At 51.6% G+C, this 21,324-nt stretch overlaps 1 protein-coding gene across 4 annotated transcripts in view; it reads left to right on the top strand.

The window, feature by feature from the left end:
• The window catches only part of CA5A (carbonic anhydrase 5A), a 31,864-nt gene extending 11,354 nt beyond the window's left edge, over window positions 1–20,510 (top strand). For 2 of the 4 annotated variants that reach the window (XM_025268512.3, XM_025268511.2), the window contains exons 3-7: window positions 10,042–10,160; window positions 13,114–13,209; window positions 13,339–13,401; window positions 17,282–17,437; window positions 20,250–20,510. In XM_025268512.3, the coding sequence (XP_025124297.2) occupies window positions 10,042–10,160; window positions 13,114–13,209; window positions 13,339–13,401; window positions 17,282–17,437; window positions 20,250–20,393 (578 nt within the window). In that variant the 3' untranslated portion in view covers window positions 20,394–20,510. The remainder of the gene's footprint in view (window positions 1–10,041; window positions 10,161–13,113; window positions 13,210–13,338; window positions 13,402–17,281; window positions 17,438–20,249) is intronic. The other 2 variants (XM_025268513.2, XM_025268515.2) reach the window with 2 other exon arrangements.
• Window positions 20,511–21,324: the final 814 nt, after the last annotated feature.

Below are 21,324 nucleotides of genomic sequence, written 5' to 3'. Positions count from 1 at the left end.
GGAGTGCTGGTGATGGAGGCTGCGGGGCAGGGCTCAGCGTCCTCCCAAGGAATCTGGTGACCATCTCACTGAAGCCTCACTGGGATGCCTTACAAGTGTGGGGTGGGGACTCTGTAGGTTTGGGAAGTTTCCTTCCACTGCTGTTTTACTTGGCAAGATTGGCTGTACTGGAATTTTTTCAACACCTAGACACATCATCATAAACCTTGTTTACACTAAACATGTGTTCTCTCTCTGGGAATAAGGAATTTATGACAGGCAGAGGATGCCCATGTGACAAGTCCTCAGTGAAAACATGGGGCATCAAGTCTCCTGTGGGCACCCCTTGTGGGCAGTGCTCCACATGTGTTGTCATAGCTTGTTGCTAGGATTCAGGGCATCCCTTGTCACTCCAGAAAGAACCCTGGAAGCCTGGTCTCCTCCAGACCCTGCCTCACCCTATGCTGATGTTGCTTGCATCCTTTCTCTGTAATACGTCTTAGCCATGCTTATGACTTAGTGTGCCAGCTTTTCTCTGCCTTTGTTGGTCTGTTCCAAGTCTAGATTCCAAAGGAGCAACTAAAGTTGGCTTTTCAGGTTTAATATGCTTTGTATTAAATTTTTTTCAATTTTATGCAGCAACTTTAAAAAACAGACTGTACCTGAGTTCTGGGAGTTGTCCTAGGGAACCGTCAAACCTGTAGACCCCCAGCACAACCCCCAGACCCAAGCCCTCTCCAGGCCAGCCCTCAGTCCACCTCCTCCCATAGGCCCAGTAGTCTTGTTCACTAACCCATCACCCCGGTGAGGACGTGAACACCACAAGGGCAGGATCACTCTTACTGGACACTGCAGGTGCTCAATAAATTGGAAGATAAACCATGAATGAAAAGCTAAAGGTATGAATGAGCCAGGCAGAGGGACTGGTCGGTGAAGGAAGGCCCAGCCTGACCCTCCCCGACTCTGATGGACTGATGGTGCAACAGGGGACGGGAGCCCTTTTTCCCTGTGCTGGGCCCTGTGTGCTTCTCACACATCACGACTCAGTTTTACACATGGTGTCCATAGTATATATATGTCACTCCCAATCTCCCGATTCATCCCACCTCCCCTTCCCCACTTTGGTGTCCATATGTTTGTTCTCTCTGTCTGTGACTCTTTTTCTGCTTTGCAAATAAGATCATCTATATCATTTGTCTAGATATATGCGTTAATATATGATATTTGTTTTTCTCTTTCTGACTTACTTCACTCCGTACGACAATTTCTGGGTCCATCCACATCTCTACAAATGGCACTATTTCATTACTTTCTATGACTGAGTAGTATTCCATTGTATACATGTACCAGATCTTCTTTTTCCACTCATTGATCAATAGACATTTAGGTTGCTCAACACAGCATTTTTTTTTAATATATTTTGGAGTGGCTTTTTTTTTAATGCCTTCCATTTTATTTTATTTTTTATAAATTCATTTATTTATTTTAACTGGAGAATAATTACTGTACAATATTGTGATGATTTTTGCAGTACATCAGCATGAATTGGCACAGGTATACATGTGTCCCCCCCATCCTGAACACGACATCCCACCTCCCTCCCCACCCAATCCCTCTGGATTTTCCTAGAGCACTGGCTTTGGGTACCCAGCCTAATGCATCATCAGCACAGCATTTTTAAAAGCCAGGTAAGGGAGAAGTGTCTCAGGGTCTGTGATCAGCTTGTGCACAATTCTCTGATCAGCTGATGATGATAAACCCTTAGGCTCCAATAGGTCTGGGAACTGTGTGTTCAATTCAATTCAGTCAGTTCAGTTGCTCAGTTATGTCTGACTCTTTGCAACCCCATGCACTGGAGCATGCCAGGTCTCCCTGTCCATTTCCAACTCCCAGAACTTGCTCAAACTCATATTCATTGAGTCGGTGATGCCATCCAACCATCTTACCCTCTGTCATCCCCTTCTCCTCCTGCCTTCGGTCTTTCCCAGCATCAGGGTCTTTTCCAATGAGTCAGTTCTTTGCATCAGGTGGCCAAAGTACTGGTGCTTCAGCTTCAGCATCAGTCCCTCCAATGAATATTCAGAACTGATTTCCTTTAGGACTGACTGGTTGGATCTCCTTGCAGTCCAAGGGACTCTCAAGAGTTTTCTCCAACACCACAGTTCAAAAGCATCAGTTCTTTGGCACTCAGCCTTCTTTATGGTCCAGCTCTCATATCCATACATGACTGCTGGAAAAACCATAGCCTTGACTAGATGAACCTTTGGTGGCAAAGTAATGTCTCTGCTTTTTAATATGCTGTCTAGTCATTGATCTGTTGCTTTTTTTGGTCATTGCTTTTCTTCTAAGGAGCAAACATCTTTTAATTTCATGGCTGCAGTCACCATCTGCAGTGATTTTGGAGCCCAAGAAAATAAAGTCTGCCACTGTTTCCATTGTTTCCCCCATCTATTTGCCATGAAGTGATGGGACCGGATGCCATGATCTTCGTTTTCTGAATGTTGAGCTTTAAGCCAACTTTTTCACTCTCCTCTTTCACTTTCTTCAAGAGGCTCTTTAGTTCTTCTTCACTTTCTGCCATAAGGGCGGTGTCATCTGCATATCTGAGGTTATTGATATTTCTCCCGGCAATCTTGATTCCAGCTTGTGCTTCATCAAGCCGAGTGTTTCTCATGATGTACTCTGCATATAAGTTAAATAAGAAGGGTGACAATATACAGCCTTGATGTACTGCTTTCCCTATTTGGAACCTGTTGTTCCCTGTTGTTCCAGTTGTTCCTGTTGTTCCAGTCTGTTGTTCCATGTCCAATTCTAACTGTTGCTTCCTGACCTGCATACAGATTTCTCAAGAGGCATAAAATATGAAAAACTCCAAAGGTCACTTTGGACTTTTGTGTGTGTATTGTTAAGATATATTTGACAAAATAATTCCCCAGGGGAAAGGGGCTGGCGGTTGAGCTTGGCACTCACTCTGCCGCCTGGTCGGCAGAGCACCCAACACCCTGACTGAGATCCTCACCAAGATCACATGCCGGGACGTGTGAGTCCAGGGGAAATCTTGGCACTGTTTCTCGAAGGGGGAAGGTATGCTGGACAGACAGACATGCAAACACTCCCTTTCACAATCACTCCCACTGGATGAACGGCAGCACGCCACAGACAGACGGCACCGAGGAGGCTCTGAGCATCTTCATTCTATGCAAGGAGGAGGCTGGAGGCAGGGCCAGAGGGGTCTGATTCAAGTCCAACTCCTCTTGATCCTAAAGCCAGCGTTGCATCACTGTGTCAGCTGAGTACTGACACGTCCAGGCACAGCTGGTCAGAACCCTTCCTCCCCCAACTCTGCCTTCCTCTGGGCGAATTTGTTCCAGGAGAGGGATTCCCAAATAGGGGAGGATGGAGCCTGCAGCACAGGCCGGCCCCTGGCAGAGCAGCACAAGGGGCAGCACCTCGATCCCCACAACTGCCGAATCAGCCCCCTGCTGATGGTCATCACCCAGTTTCAGTCACTCATGTCGGGTGATCCTGCCTGGAGCAGGAGAGAGCTGAGAGGGGAGGACCCCAGGGGTACTGGGGAGGAGAGAGGCACACTCCCCAAGTCTCCTGGGAGCCCCCACCTTGCGGTTGAACCTGGGCTGACCCTGGGCCCCCCTGATTCTGATCGCTCTCAGATTGAAGGCTCGTGCACCCTGTTGCAGCCAGGCCTCTGCCTTGACCGGGTCCTGACCCCCACTTTCTGGCTCCTCCACTACTTCTCAGTCTGGCTTGAAAGGCCCCACCCTGTCCTGCCACAGACCAAAAGAAATATCTGGGTGTCTCTCCCCGGCCATATAAATTAGTTGGATAATTCCCCCCGTGGCCTGTGTCCACACCCGCCAATCTGCTTTCACTTTACTTGTCATTTTCCCCAAAGCCCAGTTTCCTCTGCCTTTCTCTCCTGCTCAATTTCACATGCTGCTCCCGCCCTCCAGCCTTGAGCCCCCTCAGTTCAGACTTGCTGTCTTCTTTGTTCACCTCGAATGGAAATTGGGAGCTGCCTGGAGCAGAGGAAATGGAAAATGCAGCTGAAAGATGGGAAGAGCTCAAAAAAATTCTGCAGTAAGAAAATGAAAATCATTTTCTTGGGAGTGAGACACTCTCATGATTTTTTTTTTTTTTTTAAATGCATAGACAGAAAGGGAAAGCCTCGGGGCAGGAAGGGAGGTGAGTGGAGAAGGACGTGGTGCAGAAGTGACCATGCACAAAATGTTCACGTTGGTCAGGTCACGCCAGCAGGTCAACATAGGAACCCCAGAGACCCAGAGCCGAGGCTGAGGGCGCTGGGGTTCCACGGGGTCAGGGACAGGCGTGCTCGAGATCAAGGCCCGCCAGCAACGATGAGCAACAGAGCTGGAGCCAGTGGTTCTTTCCAAGGAATGTGCGGCTGAAGGCCAGGGAAGGAAAGCTGCCGGCAGGGAGGAACACAGCGCCGGCTCCAGACTCGTGGTCACACCCCACAAGCCCCTCACAGGCCAGGCCCCCTCATCTCAGCTCCAGAGAGATCTCTTAAGGCCACTTCTACCCGATGGGCAGTGTAGGTGCAGAAAATGGGGTTGAGGGTCAAGGGCCAAAGGCCACAGGTAGATCCTGCCGCTCCACTCCTTGTGGAGACGCCTGTGTTCTCTGAACCAGGTCCTAGCTTACCACCAGCGGTGACTGCTCTACCGCCGCCAAGTGCACGTGAACGCCTGTTACGTGAGTGTGTGAATCAGGGTATACTTTTCAAGGCATTTAGTTCCACCTGCCCCTGTGCCATCCACACCCCAGGAGGCCAGGGAGGCCCTGCCTCATCCTCTGCATCTCCAGCACTTAGCAGAAACTGTGGCACATTGTAGGAACTCAGTGAGTATTTGTTGAATGAATGAATGATTTTCCCTTTTTATGTTTTGTGGCTGGCCGAGCCCCCTCTGAAGGACACTTTCTTAAAATGCATTTATCCCTCAAAGTCTTTACATGCAGGTCCTGTCTTAGGGGTAATAGCGGCTGTTTCTGATGACAGCAAATCTCCACCTTGATGATGAAGATGGCGACCATGATGTTAATAATAACAATGCTGCTGCTGCTGCTAAGTCGCTTCAGTCATGTCCGACTCTGTGCGACCCCATAGACGGCAGCCCACCAGGCTCCCCCGTCCCTGGGATTCTCCAGGCAAGAACACTGGAGTGGGTTGCCATTTCCTTCTCCAATGCATGAAAGTGAAAAGTGAAAGTGAAGTCGCTCAGTCGTGTCTAACTCTTAGCGACCCCATGGACTGCAGCCTACCAGGCTCCTCCATCCATGGGATTTTCCAGGCAAGAGTAATAACAATGAGACAGTAACAATAACAGAAGGTGCTCCCACTGCTGGAGCTCCTCCTGGTGCCAGGGGCCAGGCCAGGAAACATTTTGTAAGGGCCAGCCATGTTCTGATGGGGAAGGCGTCATCGTCATTGTGCAAATGTCAGGTCTGAGGTGCAGAGAGATAAGACCACTGTGCAGAGAGACGCTGCTTGAAAGCAGGGGCTGTGCTCACGCTTGCCTGGCTTCAGACCCAGAGTCGACGTGCAGTGATCCCAGAGGTTAGGTCCCCAAGAGCAACCTGATCCACCGCCCTTCCGGATTTTGGAATTCTGGGGTGGGGTTGTACCCCTCAGCACTGGCCCCAAGTTGTGGCTCCTGCTTACCTGGAGACAATGACAAAGACCTCCCTGATCCAGAGAACACTTAGAGCATCAGATCATCAGATGCACTAAGATATTAAATCCCAGGGGGGCACCGAGAACAGGCTGATCCTCAGTGCCACTGAGTTTTTGCAGTTCTAAGTATTAGTTGCTCAGTCACATCTGACTCTTTGCAATCCCATGGACTATAGCCCACCAGGCTCCTCTGTCCATGGGATTTTCCAGGTGAGAATAATGGAGTCGGCAGCTATTCCCTTCTCCAGGCACTCTTCCTGACCCAGGGATCGAACCTGGGTCTCCCACATTGCAGGCAGATTCTTTACCATCTGAGCCACTAGGGAAACCCGGATATTCTAAGTAGAACATCCCAAACTGATACCATTGAGTTATTTTCAGTTTTTGATTAAATAGAACATCTCAAACTGTTCTCAGACTTATTTTAAGCCTTAAAATGGTGCCTGCCAAACGGCCTGTTTATCCCGGTCAAAGCACCAAAGTACTAATAGATGGCTGTTATCAGCGGCTGTTATGAGAACAGAGACGGTAGGTCCGGGCTGGGAGTCAGGCTCCAACATCGCTGTCCTTGGGGATGCGATTCCCCAGCTGTGTGTTGAGCACCTGGAGCCTCCGGGGCGGGGGTGGGGAGTGGGGGGAGGAGCAGGTGGGGGGTGGGCGGAGGATGCATGGCCTCCAGTCTGTGAACAGTGGCGCTGCTGGTGGAGTCTGGGGCTGGCAAACTAAAAGCCCCCTTGTCACAGATCAGGCTCATCTTTTCAACTGTTTCCTTGAAGGGAGTTACTCTGACACTGTCGGTATGAAAAGTCACTAAGATGATTTTATCCAGGGTGGCTGCCAGTTGTTTTAAAACAACCCAGTTGTTTTAAACTGAGTTCCTAATTTTGCTACAAGAAAGGACAAATGTTCAGCTTGAACTCCTCCACAAAAGCCAAGGGCTGGACCTTCAAGCAGGCCTGGGTTGGGGTCGCTGGTGGACCTGGACCAGGTGACTAGGTCCTGTGAGTCTCAGTTTTCTCATCTTGAAATTGGGCCAGTAGTAGCTGTTTGCAGGGTCATTGTGAGGAGCGGTCACTGGGGAAGGTGGGGGCTGCGCATGATGCTTAGTGTATAGCAGGCACTTGGCAAAGGCTGACTCACCCGTGAATGGCACCTGGAGCGCGTGCTGGCTGTCCACCAAGCATGGACAGGTGGGGGTGCGCAGTGCCAGGACACAGGAGACGCTGACCACTGAGAACCGACGGGACCCTATCCTCAATCAGCCGCTTCATCCCATCTCAGAGATGAGTGCTGTGGCTGCCGGCTCTGTGTCCTTTGGTGCTTCCAGAAGACCGAGTGTTCTGCTAAGAAGTTTGTATTTAATCCTTGCAGCATCCCTATGGAGTAGTTGCTGGGATCCTCCCCATTTTACAGGTGTGGAGACTGAGGCTAGGAGCGGTTTGGTAAGCGGACCAAGATCACTGTGTTTGGAGGCGATGGTGCCAGCACCGACCCAGTGCAAACCCCCGACCACTGCAGCAACAGGGCGCTGTTCTCTGGTTTTGAAGCAAAGACACCGGTGCCCGGCTCGTGGCTGTCTGTGCCCGTCCATCTACCTTTACAGACATGGTTCCAGAGAAGGAGGAGGAAGAAGCTCGAGGTGTAGAAATGGGACACCCGAACTTGTACCTGAGCAGCTCCTGTACCAGCCGGTGCTGCTTCTCTGCTGAAGTGCGCGTGAGGGAGGGAGGCCGACAGGCATCGCAGTTACAGGCTCCCGCTGCACCTCCGCCGGCCGGCCGCAGGGCGCCGCTGCAGCCCACGCCAGCATCCACACTCCTCACACGGTGCTCTGCTCCCGATCTGCACCCGCAGGTCGCAGAGCTGGCAATGGGCAGCAGCCCGTGGGGTGTGCTTGGTCCCAGCCAGGTGTGGCCACTGCCCACTGATAGATGACCAGGTGTTGGGGAGGAGAGGTCCCGCTGCCAACAGAAGCTCGTCTTCCCTGTGGCCCGGATTCCAAAGCCGACCTCCGTCCACAGTCTCTTCCTTAAACGGCTGCCTCTTTGGGAAGCAGGCAGGAGGGAGGCCCCTTGCGAGAGGCTAGCCTTGGAGGGTTCTGGGGGCAGCTGGATGCGGAGGGCAGGGAGCAAGCGGGGCGGGGGGGCGGGGGAGCGACCATGGGCCCTGTTCCAGGCCTGGCTGGAGGACGACCTTGGGAAAATCCTCACCCGCCAGAGGAGGAGGCGATGCCCATGACCAGCCCCCTTCCCACTCCCCACTCTCTGCTGGTGACCACCAGCACGCAGGGAGTTTTCTACAAGGTTAGTTTTGGCCGGTCTAGCCAGTGCCAGCTCATGGTGGGTTAGTGCCTCGTGCAGTTGGTGTTGCTCTTTCTGGAGACCTTATGTGGTGTCTCCAGAGTCCTCAGATGCTCCGGCTGAAAGGGACCACCAGGACCACCTAGCTAGGAATCTTTTCTTCCTTAGTCAGTGAAGAGGCCAAGTGCCTGAAAGGCGGCGGGGTGCGCGGTCGCCGGCATCACTGTCGTCACCATCTGATGACCGCGCGTAAAGAGGCCATCCTGCCAACACTGCTCTTCTCACAGGTGGGACAGCTGAGGCTCCAAGAGGCTGAGCAACTTGGTCAAGGTCACACAGCACATGCACGCGTTAGTGCCTTTTGGTGACCCCACGTGTCAGCTGGCCAGGGCTGCCACCTCCCCTGCCATCAGAAATGGCACAGAAATCCCACCACCGGTATTGGCATAATTTCCTTAGGTGATGTTTTGTACCCAAGGCCTGGGTTTGAGCGTCAGACCTGATGTTGAATCCTACCTCCCATGGCCAGGATAACTGGAAACCTCTTTGACTTCTCCTAATAAATTAAAAAACTACACAAGGAACTTTCCTGGTGGTCCAGTGGTTAAGACTCCCAAGTTTCCACTGCAGGGGGCATGGGTTCGATCCCTGGTCAGGGAACTAGGATCCTACAAGCCACGAGGTGCAGCCAAAAAAAAAAAAAAAACTGTACAAAACTACAGAAGCTGGTCGGCTCAGGTATCCTGACTCCTTGAAAGAAAACACCACCCCCTTTGTATTTCCAGCCACAGAAAACCCAGTAAAGTCTTGTATCTGATCCCAACAAGGAGGTTCCCTGCCTATAGAAAGGCTCCTCCTGATCTGCGGACTCAGGCTTCATGATTTACTGTGTTTTTGTATAATAACTTGTGGAGCAGAGAGGTCCTTCTCTGTGAGCATTTAAAGTGAGATAGAATGGTGTGTTGAGGAGAATGACGTCATAGACTCCATGACGAGGTGCCCGTAGCAATGTCCTGGAGCTGCCCGCTCACTTTCGAGTGAGAACAGATCAAGCGCAGAATCGTGGGCTGAGTCCGTTGTCTGGTTCGCGGTTCAGTGCCTTCTGCCACCAACACCTTCAGAGGCAAAAGCATTCAGAAAGCACCCTAAGCCCAGTAGTATCTGGCACTTGCAATAGCATCTGTTGCGTCACTAAATATTTTCCCTGCTTTTGCTGCATGGAGGAGCTGATACAAGCAACCCCCCACCCGCACCCCACACTCTGCCAGTGTCTTCCACACTCATCCCAGGATCCCAGCATCCCAGGACGCTCACCTCAAACTCGGGTGGGATGTCCAGCAGTTACCATTACATTCTTGCACTTGGTGGAGGAGCTCTGTTAGCAAAGTGCAGCTGGAGACAGGCTAAACCCTGTGCATCTGAGCCCTGCCCCACCCTCGCGAGCTAGTTCAAATGCAGGCTCCCAGCCCCGGCCCTGGACCTCTGGGGCCCACAGTTCAGGGGTGAGCCCCCGTGCGTCACGATCACAGTTCTTGGGGAGGCTTTCCGGGGATCTGGAATGACTTAGACAGTGGTCATCTGGTGAGGCTGGACCGAGCAGGGGCTGCCTGGAGATCAGCCCTGGTGGGAAAGTAGCACTTTGTAGCTCAGAATTTGTGTATTTAAACATCTTGCTCATTGCATATTAGCTTATGAAATTATTTGGTGATAGAATTCTGTCTGCCATTCTTTCATTCAGAAGACATCTCTCTCTGTCTCTCTTTTTTAACTAAAGGAAAGTTGTAAAGTCTAACAGGACTGGCACGCATCTCAGAATCGGTTTTTCTTGCCTTCCTGCTGCCTGCTCAAGCGCCACCTGGTGGCAGCACTGGACTCTGCATCTCTCCAGGGTTCCCTGTGAGTCACTGGAAGGTCCCACCTTTCAGCTTGTGGTTTTAGCAACACGGCTCTCTCAAGAGTGACAGCATGTGACCTCAGTGTCGTCGGGGTCACAGCAGCTCCACAGTCTGACAAGCAGACTAACACCATGTCCATGGCTTCATTTTCCAGGAATCAGCGGTGGCCCCTTGGAAAACCACTACAGACTAAAGCAGTTCCACTTCCACTGGGGAGCAGTGAATGAGTGGGGCTCAGAGCACACGGTGGACGACCGTGTGTACCCCGCAGAGGTTCGTAGTAGCTAATACGTGGGGGCTTCCCGAGTGCCTCGGCCGCCTGAGGTCAAGTGGCCAAGCATCCTGGTTGCTCAGAAAGGATTTCCCGGGACATGGAACTCAGTGCTCAAGCCAGAACCATTGGCCACCCCGTCCATTCACTCTCAGGACTGTCCTTAAGGGGAGAGTAACATCAGCACTTTCACTGACTGAAAGAAGAGACTGAGGTTCTGAGTGGCACTGTGACTTTCCAGAGTCAGAAGGCTGGGTTTCAGGAGAGAGTCTGTGCCCTTAGCTCAGCCTCGCTTGAGGCTGGTCCACTGGGGACAAGCTACCTGTCCTTAGAGGCATTCAAGGCCTTTTCCTGAGAATAGAAAATCTTTACGATAGAAATTACCTCCTTAAAACAAAGTGATATTTGGGACATTCCATAATGGGAGTCAGTAAAGAAAAGGAGCAGAGACAAAGGTCAGGAATTGAGTTTGAGGTGGTAAGTGGGGCCTTATAGATGCCCCCCAATGTTTTATTATGAAATTTTTCCAACTTACCCCCTCCAAAGAAAATGAAAGAACTGCATAGCGAGAACCCGTAAAGTCGCTCGCCATATAGATCCTGTGTTGATATTTGCCATATTCACTCTATTTCACCCCCATCCACCCACCAACCACCTGGCTTTCTGATGCATTTCAAGTTCTTGACTGTTTCTGTCGCCATCATTATGGAATTAGTATTATAGAACCAGAGTCCAGTCGGACCAAAACCTGAACATTGCTGTGATCACACAGCCAGAGGGGGCCTCTGGGGACAGTTGATAATTAGGGAGTGACATTATCACTCAAACAATTAGTGATTGTTATAACTTCCCTCACTAATTGTTTGAGTTATAACTTCCCTATGGCTTCCCTGGTGGCTCAGATGGTAAAGCGTCTGCCTGCAATGAGGGAGACCCAGCTTCAATCCCTGGGTTGGGAAGATTCCCTGGAGAAGGAAATGTCAACCCACTACAGTACTCTTGCCTGGAAAATCCCATGGACTGAAAAGCCTGGTAGGCTACAGTCCATGGGGTTGCAAAGAGTTGGATGTGACTGAGCAACTTCACTTTCACTTTCATAACTGCACACATCTTTACAAATATAACAAAAATGAAGGAATAGCAGCTTGTAACACATCTGCTTTCAGCAAGCCACGTTCCTTTTAATAACTGTGTTCCTGCCCCTTGGTCTTTAATGAGCAGCTATTTCAACAGAAGAAGTCGCTGCAATGTGCTCATCTACGAGTCGGACACGACTGAGCGACTTCACTTTCACTTTTCACTTTCATGCCTTGGAGCAGGAAATGGCAACCCACTCCAGTGTTCTTGCCTGGAGAATCCCAGGGACGGGGGAGCCTGGTGGGCTGCTGTCTATGGGCTCGCACAGAGTCGGACATGACTGAGGCGACTTAGCAGCAGCAGCAGGAGCCAAATCAGAGCTTGGGACCCACCAGAGCCTGACTGTCTCTGGGTCAGGTGGGCAGGGGCTGCAAGGCTGTGCTGGCCATGCCACTGGCCTCTGTTGGAACAGGCCATTTCCTGTGGGGTTTGGAATGTAAGGCCAGCCCCCTACGGCAGGGTCTGAGAAGGAGGTAGGCTCTGGGCAGGGCCCCGAGATTTCTTCTATTTCTGGAAGACCCCACAGGACAGTGGGTAGGGAGTTCCAGGTGAGACACGGGAGGACAGAAGGAACCCATGCCACCCTAATGGTCCCCAGTTTGTGTGGTCATGAACAGTGGGACTTGTTGGCAGTGAAGTTTCACCTGGGCCCAGCACCCCGGCAGGGCTCCCCATGCCCTCGAGTCCGTCAGCCGACTGGGGGAGGAACTTGCCGACCATGAGAGGCTGGAGGCCTCTCTGGGCCAAGTCTTCATGGCCTCAAGGCCTGGGTCAGGGTTCAGAAAGGCCTCCACCACCATACGCTGCAGCAGGAAATGCCAACACTCAGGCCCCGTCCTGGTTCCATCACGCAGAACCCAGGGGTCCTGGCTCTGCCTCCTGCTCACCAGTGCCCCAGGAATGCCCAATCCCCCAGCCATTCCCTGCTGATTTAAATCCTTATCATCTGGTCAGCTGTAATGCCAAGTTCAGACTTAGGAAAACCAGCAGAAGGTGTCAAGAATAAGGAATTCAGGAGAGGGTGACAGAAAAAGTGCCATTTGGGTGGTGTACTCGCATTTAAAATTATCCTGTTTATCTGAAACTCAGATTCAACTGAGAGTCCTATGTGTGATCTGGCAACCCTGGTTCAAGGCTGTCTGTGCGTGCGTGTACTTAGTCGCTTGGTCATGTCAGACTCTTTGCCACCCTATGGAGGGTAGCCCACCAGGCTCCTCTGTCCATGGGATTCTCTAGGCAAGAGTACTGGAGTGGGTTGCCATGCCCTCCTCCAGGGGATCTCCCCAATCCAAGGGTCGAACCCAGGTCTCCCGCACTGTAGGCCGATTCTTTACCATCTGAGCCACCAGGGAAGCCTGAGCTGTCTGAGTGGTAGCCAATAATCCAACCACCCATGTGTGTTTGACAGAGTTAAAGCGAGCCTCCTTTCTTTCCCGAGAACTAAGGCTCTGCTTTCTGGGGTTTGAGTGAGCCTGGTCTGGGCGAGGTGGCACTAGTGATAAAGAACCGTCTTACAGGAGGCGTAAGAGACACGGGTTTGATCCCTGGGTGGGGAAGATCCCCTGGTGGAGGGCATGCAACCCACTCCTTTACTCTTGCCTGGAGAATCCCATAGACAGAGGAGCCTGGCGGGCTACAGTCCACAGAGTTGCAAAGAGTCAGACATGACTAAAGCGGCTCAGCACGCATGCACACACACGCACAGGCTGGGCGACCCGCCTGCAACCATGAATCATGACAGCCGCACAGAGGGGAGCGAGGATTCGCCTCTGGCCTCTGCTACCTGGTGATGGGGGACTCTCTCCTCCTGGGTTCCAGCTGCACTTGGTTCACTGGAACGCTGTGAAATACCAGAACTACACAGATGCCGTGACAGGAGCAGACGGCTTGGCGGTGGTAGGTGTATTTTTAAAGGTAAGTGGGCCAGGGCGCAGCTATCCTAGTGAGACCTGCTTTCTAGGCATGGTCTCCTTAGGATGACATGTGCTTGTCACCCTGTCCCCGGCCCTGTCACGTGACTACTCCCCGTGCCACGCTGTGTAGCTGGGGGCCCGCCACGAGGAGCTGCAGGAGCTGGTGGCAGTCTTGCCAGACATAAAGCACAAGGTAAGCTACGTACTTTGAAATCAGCATAACCAAAAAAGCAAGATTGCTTAGAGTAATGGCTCCTTTGCAAAGAAAACCAAATGAACAAACTAGTTGGGAGAGAGGAGCAGTGCTGAGGGGGGTCTGAGTCCGGTCCTGAACCTGGGGCTCCCTGGGGCTCCCTGGGGCTCCCTGGGGCTGATGCCAGCTGTCTCCAGCTGGCTCACCCACTTGAACGTGTTCCTGCTATTCCCAAGTCCTCCCCACTGGGTGTAACGGGGTATCCCAATACTCAGCCACTCAGGCATCATCTTGAAGACTTTTGCCTCATCTGCCGCCAGTACTACTGTTAGTTATGTAGTATTTTTCATGAGATTAATCCACTTCAAAATTTTTAGTCTTGTCCCAGGCAACAACCTCAACCAAGTGATAATGTTAGTTTTAAAACCCATTGAAATGAATTCCCAACTATGGCCATTTAAGAATATCCACCAGCAAGCCACCTTAGGGTCAACCCATCCCAGGAGAAGAGGGAGGTGGGGTGAGGGGGTCCCATCCGGACCCAGCACAGCCCAACAGACAGCACGGCCAGCAAGGTACCAGCTGAGAGAGGACTTTGATGGAGAAATGGAAATTCCTATACAACCTGCAGTTTATTTGTTCAGTGCCGAACAAAAGAATTCAGAGAGGGAAGGAGTCACCGCATGGTCCTTGGCCGTGGGGACGGATGGGGCTCTGATGTGTCTTGACAATGGCCAGAGTGACTCCAGAGGGGAGCTGGGGACGGGCCCTTCCTCGGACGCTTGTCGGGGGCCGTTTGATCTGTGCAGCACACTCCCCTTGATGTTGGCCTCCTGGGACCAGAGCAGCTCGCTCTCCCACTGCCCATGTGCCAGCTCAGGAACTCAGCAAGGTCAAGATACTGGGAGGACCCTCCTCCTCGCTGGTCCACAGCCAAAGTAAACCTGGACTGTTCCCTGCAGCATCCACCCCCCAGGCGTTGTCCCACCTCCTGGTGGGGAAGAAAGAGCTGCTGTGAGGGGCTGTGTGCTAAGGGGGCCGTGCTTCCCCGGAGGCTCTGGGCACACACACAGGCAAAACGGTGCCAGAGGGAGTGAGGGAGGAAGCTGCCGGACAAGCTGACGCTTGTCCTGGGGCCTCAGCTTCCTCAGCTGAAAAGTGAGATTTAGAAGCTTAGGAGAGAAAGGCCCCATCTTGGAGGGCAGGGGTCTGTGCCTCGTGGGTCAGGAGAGTGACAGCTTGAGTCATCCATGAGTCTGCACTCCCTCCTGGGTTCCCCAATGTCTGGGTGGACTTTGAACATTGGCGGCAGTAGGGGTCACCTCCGTGAGGGCCAGCTGTGAGGGACGGGGCAGGCCTCCTGTAGCACCTGAGTCCTGCCACTGTCTGGTCACATGGCTTTGGAAAGGTCTTATCTCTCTTGTCTTAATCAGTGAAACAGACATAAAGGCTGGTTCTGGAAAATCAGTGAAACAGACTTAAAGGCTGGTTCTAGAAATCCAAGGTGAGAGCCTCAGAGGGCATCTGGCAGGTCAGCACCTTGGGACCAGGGTCTGGGGGGAAGGAGGTCTGAGGGGGTTTATCTGTTCCCCCCACACCTGCTGGTAGGACTTTCTGCATTTTGTCCTGTGTGCATATGTGGCCTGTGCCCTTTAAGAACCGAGTAGACCGTATGGGGGAATATTACTCAGCCAGGCAAAGGAATGGAGCACTGACACTGGCTGCAACGGGGATGGACTTTGAACACATCATTCTGAGCGAAAGAAGCCAGGTGCAGAACTCCCCAGGTTATGTGATGCCACTTCTAGAAACGTCCAGAATGGGCAGATCAGGGAGCCTGTGGCGGGGTGGAGGTTAGGGGAAGTGACACCTTAAGAGTCTCTACTGGGGCCCTTTTTCTCTGGAGCTCTGTTTTGACGAACATGTTCTAGAATTGACTGTGCTGAGGGTTCACGTGTCTGTGATACAGCCTTAGGACTGTGCGCTTTAGATGGGTGGGCGCCACACTACGGGAATGTCATCTCCGTGACGCCCTTTAAAGTCGTTGACTAGACATTGGTTACAAGCCATCTGCTGCCGATTTCCTCCGTTAGAAGTGAGTTCCACGACAGCAAGTAGTGGGTCCACCTTGTGTGATCCGGTAGCCCCAGCACCTAAGACAGGTTTACCATGCTGCTGCTGCTGCTGCTGCTAAGTCACTTCAGTCGTGTCCGACTCTGTGCGACCCCATAGACGGCAGCCCACCAGGCTCCCCCGTCCCTGGGATTCTCCAGCCAAGAACACTGGAGTGGGTTGCCATTTCCTTCTCCAATGCATGAAAGTGAAAAGTGAAAGTGAAGTCGCTCAGTTGTGTCCGACCCTCAGCGACACCATGGACTGCAGCCTACAGAGGAGCCTTCCTCTGTCCATGGGATTCTCCAGGCAAGAGTACTGGAGTGGGGTGCCATTGCCTTCTCCGTGGGTGCTCATCAAATAGCTGAGTGGGCAAGTGACATGGAATCCCTCCAGTCACTAGGAACCTGGAGACAAGTTTCTGTCCTTTCTAGAGCATGGAAAGCAAGCCAACGTGAATTCTGAACACAGGGCTCCCAAGCATGGCATGAGCTGACAGAGCACCCTGGAGCACTAGGCTGTCCTGGTCCATCAACGCCACCCCCCTACCGTGATGAGAAGGAAAATTGTGATATGAGTCAGGGAATCTGGTCAGAGCAGCGTGTCCTCCTGCACATGTGTAATTACACAACTCTCATGTCAGGGAGGGCTGCTTTAAAGAGAGGATCAGCTGTCTCAAGAGTATAATATTTTCTGGTGTAGCCACTATGGAAAACAGTCTAGTGGTCCCTGAAAAATCTAAACACAGAGTTAACATGGGGTCCCACGTTTCTACTTCTGGTATATCCTCGAATCATTAAAAGCAGGGACTTGAAGAGATATTTGTACACTCATGTTTATATCAGCTTTATTAACAGCGCAGATGTGGAAGCAACCCAAGTGTCGGTTAGTGATGGTGGATACACAGAACATGGTCCATCGGCACAGTGGAATATTACTCGGCAGTAAAAAGTGGGAAATTCTGGGACTTCCCTTGTAGTCCGGTAGTTAAGACTTCAAGCTCCCAGTGCAGGGGGCCCGAGTTTGATCCCTGGTCAGGGAACTAGATCCCACATGCCACAACAAAGAATTTGCATGCCACAACTAAAGATCCAGCATCTGGTGCAGTTAAATTAAAAAATAAATATTTTTAAGAGGAGGGGGGGATTCTGACACAGGCCCCAACACAGATGGACCTAGAGGACATTGTGCTGAGTGAGATAAGCCAGTCACAAAAGGACAAATCCCATATTATTCCATCTATACGAGATCCCTAGAGGAGTCACATTCATAGAGTCAGAAAGTAGATGATGAGTGCAAGGGGCTGGGGGAGGGGAGTAGAGCTGGAGAGGGGAGGAGAGCTAGTGTGTGGTGGGGACAGAGTTTCAGTCTGAAATGCTGAAAACCTTCCACGGGTGATGGTGGGATGGTTGCGCAACAAGGTGAAGGTACTTAACCCCACTGAACTGTGTTTTAAATGGCTAAAATGGCACATTTTGTGTTGTGCATGTTATTTGACATCATCCTTGAAGACTGTGACATTTTCACAGCCAAGGTGTAGGAAACATGAGTAGCTTTAAAAGAAAACATGCAAACCTGTGGTGGACACCCCTGCTGAATGTGGAAGGCCACATCCTCTTGTTACAATTTCCAAATGTGGCAGCTTCGGCCATGGCCTTTATCCCAGGGATGCACTCCACTCCAGGCCAGTCACTGAGATGAAGCCGAGCGCGGTGCCCCCTTTCTGGCCTCCTCCACCCACCTGACAGCCCACGCTCTCCTCCCTCAGGACGCGCGAGCAGCCCTGGGCCCCTTCCAGCCCTCCTGCCTGCTGCCTGCCTGCCAGGACTACTGGACATACCCAGGCTCCCTGACCACGCCGCCACTGTCGGAGTCAGTCACCTGGATCATCCACAAGAAGCCCATCGAGGTGGCTCAGGACCAGGTGAGTGGCACCTGTATCCGGTGCATGGGACTTCATGGGGATCCCTCTGGTTTTGCAGCTTCACTGAGACAGTGTGAGTGAGCATTGTGGGGTTTCATGCTTTGGTGCATTTTTGATGTTCCTTCACAAGAACAATTTCCAGTTGAAATAGGAGCTCGTGGGGGTTGAACAGAAGTTCCCAGTATTGCAGCTCTTCTCCTGACCTAGAGATATTGGTGTGTGAGAGGGAGGTGGAGACAGAGAGAGACAGAGACAGAGAGGGCCGAGAGACAGACAGAGGAGAGAGAAAGAGAGACAGACAGAGACAGAACCAGAGGCAGAGAGACAGAGACAAAGGAAAATAGAGATAGAGAAAGGGGCAGAAGGCGGTGGATGAAGGGGAAACAGAGCTGGGGACACAGGTGTGCTCAGCACCTTCTAATCTTAGTGGTGAGCCTCAGGTGTGGCGAGTTTCCCAGATGATACTCTCTGGGGCAAGGCCAGCACCTGCTCTTTGGTCTCCATTGGGGTAAAGCAGCCTTACAGAACAGAAGTGATATTATCGTTGGGACATGGGTCCTTGCTCATTCAGGGACCTCTGTGGGTATTTGCAGATGAGTAACTTAGGCAATCGGAGAAGGCAATGGCACCCCACTCCAGTTCTCTTGCCAGGAAAATCCCATGGACGGAGGAGCCTAGTAGGCTGCAGTCCATGGGGTTGCTAAGAGTCAGGCATGACTAAGCGACTTCACTTTCACTTTTCACTGTCATGCATTGGAGAAGAAAATGGCAACCCACTCTAGTATTCTTGCCTGGAGAATCCCAGGGACAGAGGAGCCTAGTGGGCTGCCGTCTATGGGGTCGCACAGAGTCGGACATGACTGAAACGATTTAGCAGCAGCAGCAGCAGCAACTTAGGCAATAAAGGGATGTCATAGGTGAGTGCTAGAGAGCCGTGAAAGAAGTAGGGTCGCTGCAGGAGAAGAGGAGGATTAGGGTCTGTCGCACTTCTTTGACCAACAGAACAGTAAGAAATCATCGCACTGTAATAAGACGTTATAGAATATAAATGCCCAGAGAAAATTCCAGAGGGGTTGTATCAGTCGGCTATTGCTGCAAAATGCCACCTAACAAACCACCCCGAAACTCAACAGCTTAAACAAGAATTTCTTTTTCCCTACTCACAGATATTTGGGAGCTAGGACGCTGTTTTGGCCAAAGTTGGGTGTTGGGTCAGGCCATGTCTCTCAGCACCCAGGGCTGCTTCTCATGGGACAAGATAGCAAAAGAAGGGCCAACTCACACATGCACGTTTATGGCCTCTGCTTGCGTCACAACTGCTCACATCCTGTTGACCAAAGCAAGTTATGATGGCCAGGCCAAGGCCAGAGGGGCAGGAAGGAGGCGAGAATCTATTTGCTGAGTGATGCCCGAAGCTGTCACACAGAGGTACACCAAAAAGTTAACCCTGGTTGTCCCAGGGTCACAGGTCTGCAGTGATTCTTATTTTCTTTCTCTTCCTTTATTAAATATTGTGTGTCTGGGTATATATGTGTGTGTGTGTGTGTTAGTTGCTCAGTCATATCTGACTCTTTGTGACCCCATGGACTGTAGCCCACCAGGCTCCTCTCTCCATAGAATTTTCCAGGCAAAAATAGTGGAGTGGGTAGCCATTCCCTCCTCCAGGGGATCGTCCCAACCCTGGGATCAAACTCTGGTCTCCTGCACTGGCAGGTGAGTTCTTTACAGTCTGAAGCAGTAGATATTACTCATATACTTTTTTCAAGTTGAAGTATCGTTTTCTCCGGGAATTTCCATAATCTGGAGAAACTCTGTCCGTCTAGGGCAGAGTTCCGAGATGACAACTGGGCAGCAGGCATGCTCCTCTTGACCAGCCTCTGCCTGGGACAGACATTTCTAATAGATCACAGCAGCATTCACCACCTTGGTTTCAGCTATGCACTTCCTGAGGGCTCTCAATGAGCACTTGGATGTCTTTCCATCCTTTCGCTTCTGTAAAACATCCTCTTATTTAAAAGTCATGAGATGGGACTTCCCTGGTGGTCCAGTGGCCAAGACTCCACACTCCCAATGCAGGGTGTCAGGGTTCAATCCCTGTTCAGGGAACTAGATCCTGCACGCCACAACTAAAGATCCTGCATGCCACAACAAAGATCAAAGATCCAGCATGCCACAGCCAAGACCCAGTGAAGCCAAATTAAACAAACAAACAAACAAAACCCTTGAGAAGATGCTGTTGTGTGTGTGTGTTCAGTCGCTTAGTTGTGTCCAATTCTTTGTGACCCCATGGACTGCAGCATGCCAGGCTTCCCTGAGGTGATGCTATTTGCTTTGAAAGGTTAAAGGTGAGATCACCAACCTTGCCACAGAATGGAACTGTTACAGACATGGTTGAAACTGGCCATCCTCACCAACACCCCTCTATTACTCAGCAGATACACCCGTTAGGAGTCAGATGTTACGGCAGGAGAGGGTGGGTGAGTGGGGGGGCGGGGGGAGGCAACACAGTGATCACAGTCTCTGCACGCAGCTGCCCAGCAGGAAAATAGAAACGTAAGTCAAGAGTTTTAAGGCAGAGTGGTGAGTATCACATAAAAACGCAGGGTGGGGTTGGGCGGCTGTAGGGGCACTATGAGCACCCGCTGGATGGTAGGGAAGAGCCCGAAAGGACATTGCTGTTCCACCACATTGGTTTCATCATACAGGGCCGTCCCCAACTCCGGCTGGGAGGGCCCTTCACAAGACAGGACAGGCACGGGGGCCGGTTCACTCCGTGCCTGCACCTAGCTTGCATCCACACCCTCCCTTCCAGCTGGCCGCGTTTCGCTCGCTCCTGTTTTCGGTGCCTGGTGAAGAAGAGAAGACGATGGTAAACAACTACCGCCCACTCCAACCCCTGATGAACCGGAAGGTCCGTTCGTCCTTCCAGGCCACTCACGAGGGAGCAAGACTCTAAATTCACTCTGTCCACGCTAACAGGTAGAACTGACTTTAACAAGAGAAAGTATTGTTTCCTGGGCTTCACGGTCCGATCGTGTGTAACCTTTGAAATTAAAAAGAGAGCAAAAGGTTATGATTTCCGTCAATGTACTTTGCAGTTGCAAGGAAAAAAATGGCTTCAAAGAAGCTTGAGCATCCCAGGGAATGGAAGTCTTGCACATGGGATCTCTCAGAGGACTCTCAGCAGTGCCCAGGCCTCAGGGGCTGTGCCAGCCCCGCTGACCGAGGTCATCCACCCTGCCCTCTCTTAGGTCCACAGTGTCCTCTCTCCAGACCGCCAGCGCTTGGCAACACAGAGCCCGGGACTAACGTCCCTCCTTCCCAGTTCCAAGTTCCTTGTGTGTCAGTGTCCTGGGCTGACCGATGGTGCGACCGGTGACCAGCACACTGTGGGTGCGGGGTACTCAGCAAGGCCTATCTGTCTTCCCACGGTGCTGAGACTGGAAGTCCAAGATCAATGCCAGCTTGGCTGGGTTCTAAAAGGGTCTCTCTTGGCTTCTTGTTGTGTCCTTGTGTGGGTTTTTTTTGTTTGTTTGTTTTGGTATATGCACACAGAGAGAATTCTCTCTCTTCCCCTTATTCTTTTTTTAATATTTATTTTCTTTGTTTATTTATTTGGCTGTGCCAGGTCTTAGCTGAGGCACTCAGGATCTTTGGTTGTGGCATGTGAACCCTTAGTTACGGCATGTGGGATCTAGTTCCCTCACTGGGGATCGAACCCGGGCCCCTTGAATTGGGAGCGTGGAGTCTTAACTGCTGAACCACCAGGGAAATCCCTCTTCCCCTTCTTATAAGGCCACCAACCCTACCGAGTTAGGACCCCACCTGTAGGACTTCACTTAAGCTTAAGTACCTCCTAAGTTCAGTTCAGTTCAGTTGCTCAGTCG

Source organism: Bubalus bubalis, chromosome 18 (assembly GCF_019923935.1).
Source record: "Bubalus bubalis isolate 160015118507 breed Murrah chromosome 18, NDDB_SH_1, whole genome shotgun sequence".
Taxonomy (NCBI): Eukaryota; Metazoa; Chordata; class Mammalia; order Artiodactyla; family Bovidae; genus Bubalus; species Bubalus bubalis.
The sequence above is the reverse complement of the archived record's forward strand: the minus strand, read 5'-3'. Positions and strand labels throughout refer to the sequence as shown.